Consider the following 5,869-nt stretch of genomic DNA (forward strand, 5'->3'; position numbering starts at 1 on the left):
TAATTTAGGCTGAGTTAACACATTCTTATGATTGCTCATTTCATTCTTCGGTGGTTTTACATTTTTATTTCTTTCAAAATTAAGTTTAACTTCTCCCAGCCCTGCTTGTGGCAATTTTTTTTTACAAATTATTTTGGACGTTCAACTCATCCAATAAAATTTACATGAAAGGCTAATGCAATGCACAATGTTCTGATAAGGTTTAATAAAAACAAAATAAAGTCTTTCCTCAAGGAAGCGAAACTTTGACTTTAAAAGTTGTCAGTGTACAATTTCTAGTAATTTGTTTTGAGCCAGTTGCATGAAGTTTTTTCAATGTCTTATTGTGTTAACGTTTCTTCTTCACAGCAACGACCAGTGAAAACCCGGAAATCAAGTAAGGTAAGCATCATTCTGTACACTGCAAACATCTTTACTGTTTTAATATTTCTGACTTAAGTGCTTCATCTTTCTTTTAGCCACCTCAACAGTCAAAGAGGACATTATCCAAATCAGTGAGTACAACAGTTAAAGTATCAGCATACTCCCTTTTCAAAACGTTTTAACTTGAATTTTCCGTTCACAGGAAGAAGAAAAGAGTAAGTCTGAATCAGATGATTCGATAATCAAACTTTCTAGTGAGGAGGAGGAGGAGGAGGAGAGGAATGATGTTGATGTTAAAGAGAAGGTAGATGAGCAGGACACGGTATGCCTTCAAAGTCCTTTTTATCTATCCATCATAGTTTCGTGTCCTAGTTATTGTAGAAGTTAAAGAGGTGAGAATTACTTCTTTTTGCTGTAACTGTTGTTTTCTTTTCAGGTCGAAACAGCAAGTCCGACGGAAAATGACTGTTTAGACAACCCTGACCCTGGTCTTGTTGGTAGGTGTTTGCCTTCTGCTTTCAATATTTAATCTTAATTAATTATGCCTTTGAGTGGAACACAAGCTTAATGAATTTTTTCTTTTCCTCCTAGATGATGAATGCATCATTTGCTTAAACAGATTTGTATCTGGGGTAACTTATCTTGGCGTGTGTGTGCCATGCCACCATGATAAGTTTTGTTACCCGTGTGTACTGGGTCATGTAATAAATCATTATAAGTGCCCTTGGTGCATGTACTCTGCATGGAGGGTCGAATCCCGCCTTTACCATGGTTAATAGTTATCTGGTTTTAGTATCTACTTTTTTTAAAAAAAATTATTTTTGATAACTGTTTTTAGTTAAATATTTAAGAATCCTAAAACTTCCCTTTTCACTTTTATTCTTAGAGATTAGTTTTTACTATTGTATTCCATTTGACAGTATTTTTTCTAATAGTGTTTGCTATCTATGGCTTTGCATAGCTATTTTGATTATAGCTTTAAGATCAAAGTCAGGGTACTCGTGAACTTAATTTTATTTGTTGCTTCATTGACCAGCTTTAGTTTGCTATTATGTTTATTGATAATGTTAAATTTTAATAGTTCAAACAATTGACACAAGTTCATTGAGTGATTTAGTATCACATGTTTGCTTTTGAATAAATCAAATTGATTTCCTTACACATTCTATTTTCTGCTAACCAGCTCCCTGCACCTTGATTATTTCCTTAAATTAGAAGTTTTTAAGAATTGACTCTGAAATTTTGTCTGTGAAACTTGGAGCCAGTAATTGTTCCAAATGCTGATAAAATTTCTCTAGTTGATTTACAAATATGCAGCTCTTCCTTATAGACATCTCACTTGTATGGAGCAGACCAACCTGTCCAAAAGAATTATAACTTAGCTGTTATCGATCAAAGAGTAGACGGAGTAGACCAGTCATATGCATTTGAAGAGGAATTATGGTGAGCAAAAAGGAAAAGGACAATTACCAAAGAACAGTTTTTTTGTTTATTTAAAAAAGTAGAATTACAACCAAGCAGCTAAAGAATGGCACTAAACTGTAAACAGAAGAGGATTAAACCACTGCTGATCACTATCTTTTTAAATCCTCGGTAATTTTAACTGGCGTACACATCTACACATGCATGTTAAAAAAATGCTAAATTACATAAAATTACATAAAATCTTTGACTATATTGCAGCCACTGCTTATCATATCTGCTTAAATAGTAAGTGATTTGAATTGACTAATTGTACATCAACACACATGCATGCTAAAAAAATAAATTAGATTAGATAAAATTACATAAAATCTTTGATAATGAATGTTGGTGTCAATCCAGAAGTTGCCAGCAATCTTCAAACTTCTTCCACAGCCCGGTCGTAAGCATTATCAAAGGTGTACGATGCAGCACTAAGATAACGCATAATTACACCATCACGGTTCTCTGGTGGATTCCTGAAAGTTCTGGCCAAAGTTCTCAGTCGGCGATCCAACATGATGGCCGAAGTCTTCCTGCCTCGGTTTGGCTGGCGACCTTGCCTCAATGCTTTTACATCAGCAGCTGCATTTCTTTCCATTGATATGAGAGCACCTAGAAAGGAGTATGCACATAGGTGAAAAGTAAAATTTACACACTTCAATATCCATAGCACATTGTAAAATATCAAAAGGAGAAAAATGAGAAAAATTGAACGTATGGTCTTTGATTCATGAACATATACTTACAGATGAGTTGGTAGACACTAGGATGGGCTACCTTCACATAGTTGCGCAGCATGCGATTGTGGCTCTCACAAGTATTATTAGTTCTGTGCTCCGATCAGAAGACACACATCCAGTTCCTCTTAATGGGGTTTCCCACCCAATTACGTAGGAGATAAGCAAAGAAGGGCCTAATTTGCCTATACACTCTGACGCCAAAGCCTCTAGCCTCATCTAAAATCAAGTTGAAACCTCTTCTGATGAATCGACGAGGGAGCAGGGGCAATGCACAGCAAAGTTTCATTAGTCTTTTGAAAGGCTGCCTTCTCAGTAGCCGAAGCATCCCCAATGTTATTTTAGCATATTTAATGAAGGCCTTTAGACAAAAATTAAAAATAACAACAAAGTCCAGATTTGTTACTTTAGCAGCTGGTTCTTCAATTTAACTGTAAATGCAGAACTTACTCGCACCAGGTGAAAAAAGCATCCCTGTAAAGTTACACCAGGAAATTGAGCAATGACAGATGCGCGTATGGCAGGCTCAAAATCAGATATAAATGTTTCTAGATTAGGGAAGACATTGCCCACAAGGTCTTGAATAGCACTTAAAACTGCTGTGTAAGCTGGGATTGTTCTAGCCTGCATTAGCACCCATGCTACAGGCAAAACAGTATGGTCCCAGTTCCCAACAACACAGAAAATCTGAAATGATGACATAATTACAAAATTAAAGGAACTATTTTGTTAAAATAGTAGCTCCAAGAATAAGCACTGATTTTTTTCTCTCTCACCTGAGAAGCTGCATCCAAGTCTTCCATGTTTGGAAGAGTCTTAAAAGTGCCATCTCCGAATAAAATTTTAAGTTGTCTCAATACTCGAGCCATACGTCGAGTCATAAATATCACATGATGAGACCCATCTGCTGCATTAACACTAGCAGCATACAAATTATCCCGCCCGTCAGATGTAGCTGTCAGAACCCTATATCTTGGATCCTGCAGAATTGCTGTCAACTCTTCCAGAGATTGAGGGGGAGGTGGGAGGGCACTGTATCGTGCTCTCTGCATGGCTGAGCGCATGTTTGCCAGCCTAACACGACTTGTTACTCCAATTGGGAACCTGAAAACACCATAAAAACAGAAAGTGTGAGGTCCACATGTTAACACAGTTAAATCAAGGTTTCAGCTGCTCACCCTCTACTCTCTTGAGTTATGATCTCCCTAAACGAAATTACTTCCAGAGATGTACATCTTTTCAGGATCCTTCTGCGAAGTCGCATTACATTAGGATAGTGGCGGTCTCTTCTGCACCCGTCATGTCTCTTGGTGTGGATAAAACCTTGTCGACGGGAGTACAAAGCCCTTCCATGGCAATGCTTCCCAAAGTGAATACACTTCAAATATACTTTCCTATTTCTGATGTTATTTATGTGGTAATGATACCCGTCATTAATGTGGTAAAACCAGGAACGTTTACGAGACCCTCTTTCGCGTCTAACCCTGTTGATGTTAACCATCGCATGGAAATCGAAAAACTGAACCTGAAAATAAAATATAAGTTACAGAAAACACAATGTCAACAAGGTTAACAAGGTAGACGAAGTAGTAATTTTGTAAAGTGTAATAATAATAAGAACACTAAACATATAAGAGCTGCAATAAGTTAGCTAAATCCCAGGACTGTTATTGGAAAGAGATTGACAGCATTTACCTAGTAACGTGAAGAAATATTAAAAGGCTTTTCGAGTTTTTAACCCAACAAGTGGCTAAGTGGTTTCATGAGGCAACTGATTTTGTCGGGCTGGTCCGAAGCAGAAAAAATGGGAAAGGGAAATAAATGACAGTAGCCAACGGCTGAGTTGTCACAACTGTTTGTTAGGCTGCAGAAAAACAAGGTACAGCGAACAAAAGTTTTTTAAAAAATACACAATCACAAAACGATATAGAATATTTAGTTTCAAAAGACAGTAAATTTGAAGCACATTCGTTCAATAGCTGCTTTCAAAAAATTTTTGGGTTGGTACGGTAATTGGATGGAAGACCAGCAAAGAAGAAAGAAGGCAAGAAGCACAAAATCGAGGAGTGCGGCGGAAGTGCTTTGGCCAGCAAGGCTACGGTTCCCCCTCACCACTGTTTTGTTGTTTTGTTCTAATTTCAACTTTTATTATTAACTTTTATTATAATCATTAACTTTCATTTTCATTTAGATAAAATGATAGATGTGTCCTGTAACGGTTCTGAGTATGAATTCAAAATCGAAGGGATCTTCTCTCTGTGAGTCGCAGTGAGTCTAGTCCGAAGTGGTTGTGTTGTGATACTCTCCAACGGTCGCTAACGGAAGCTTGTGTTTCTCCATATTATTGAGCAAATTATCGTTTGCCCTTTAACTTATCTTGAACTTGTCGATACCATCTGCAGTTACATATTTTTCTATCAAGCGTTCGTCTTTGATGAAAATGGTATTACAAATGGTTGTTATTCTCCGTCCCATCAGAGGTTATGTTGCATTTCGTTAATCGAATGATTCACACGTTCAAATGTACAACCGTTACCTTGGCTGAAAGGTGTCGTACAAATTTCCGATTCCTTTTCTAAATGTTCTGTAACATTTTCTCTTTCAACAGGTCATGGCTATAGTCTGAAGTTTTCTAAGCCTTCCCTTCCTGCTGCTGCTTCTGCTGCTGAATGGTGTTTGCGAATTGGCTGAGAATTTCTTATTGAAGGGTTGAAAGTGAAAAAGGTTAGTTCCCTTAGCTCTCTATTGATCACACGTGTATTATGTTATGTTTTTATCATGCAGGCTAATATTCTTATTCTGTTGACAGACAGTAATGTCCAGCTTGAGCTATTATTACACAACGTTGGAACTGTTTGAGCGTATTCCTCTTGCCACTGTCAGATGAAAGGCATCTTGCCTTTCCTGAAATTATTATTGGGGCTTATCATTTTTAGCAGTTTGACGTATATCTTTCTCAATCTGAGTTGAGAATGAGATTCAAAGGCTGGAGAAATTAATTTTATTAAGATAAGTGGGGCACTTTCAGTTGAATTCTTAGTCATCTCTACCTTTTTCTTTACTTCGTAACTGTCCAGTGTCATGTGTATGCAACTTCTCAGCAATTTTCTTGATATGTCCACTGTTTGAAGTGTGTAAGTTTTTTTGTTCTTTGAAAGTGATTGTTATTTTTTGTCAAGTTTTTATTGTGTGTGGTTTCCTACACTCTTTGCTAGTGACTTAAATTGCCTTTTGTTGAGAGCTTGTATTGTTAAGGATTGTTAGCGTGTTCTTATTGCTGTTCATTTCTTGTTTTCTGAACGCTC

The 5,869-nt window shown here is 37.0% G+C and overlaps 2 protein-coding genes across 2 annotated transcripts in view; one reads left to right on the forward strand and one right to left on the reverse strand.

Annotated features, from left to right (window-relative positions):
- The window catches only part of LOC127751762 (trithorax group protein osa-like), a 14,282-nt gene extending 12,472 nt beyond the window's left edge, over positions 1 to 1,810 (forward strand). The window contains exons 8-13 of the mRNA XM_052275789.1: positions 349 to 381; positions 459 to 494; positions 566 to 685; positions 800 to 860; positions 955 to 995; positions 1,694 to 1,810. Coding sequence (XP_052131749.1) covers positions 349 to 381; positions 459 to 494; positions 566 to 685; positions 800 to 860; positions 955 to 995; positions 1,694 to 1,810 — 408 coding nt within the window. The remainder of the gene's footprint in view (positions 1 to 348; positions 382 to 458; positions 495 to 565; positions 686 to 799; positions 861 to 954; positions 996 to 1,693) is intronic.
- Positions 1,811 to 2,966: 1,156 nt separating this feature from the next.
- LOC127751763 (uncharacterized) lies at positions 2,967 to 4,128 on the reverse strand. Its single transcript, XM_052275790.1, has 3 exons — positions 3,743 to 4,128; positions 3,341 to 3,668; positions 2,967 to 3,251 (listed from the first exon to the last, which is right to left on the reverse strand). The coding sequence occupies exons 1-3, from the start codon at positions 4,063 to 4,065 to the stop codon at positions 2,967 to 2,969; spliced, it is 936 nt and encodes a 311-aa protein (XP_052131750.1). The 5' UTR covers positions 4,066 to 4,128.
- Positions 4,129 to 5,869: the final 1,741 nt, after the last annotated feature.

Source organism: Frankliniella occidentalis, unplaced genomic scaffold (genome assembly GCF_000697945.3).
Source record: "Frankliniella occidentalis isolate FOCC.00 unplaced genomic scaffold, Focc_3.1 Scaffold917, whole genome shotgun sequence".
Classification (NCBI taxonomy): domain Eukaryota; kingdom Metazoa; phylum Arthropoda; class Insecta; order Thysanoptera; family Thripidae; genus Frankliniella; species Frankliniella occidentalis.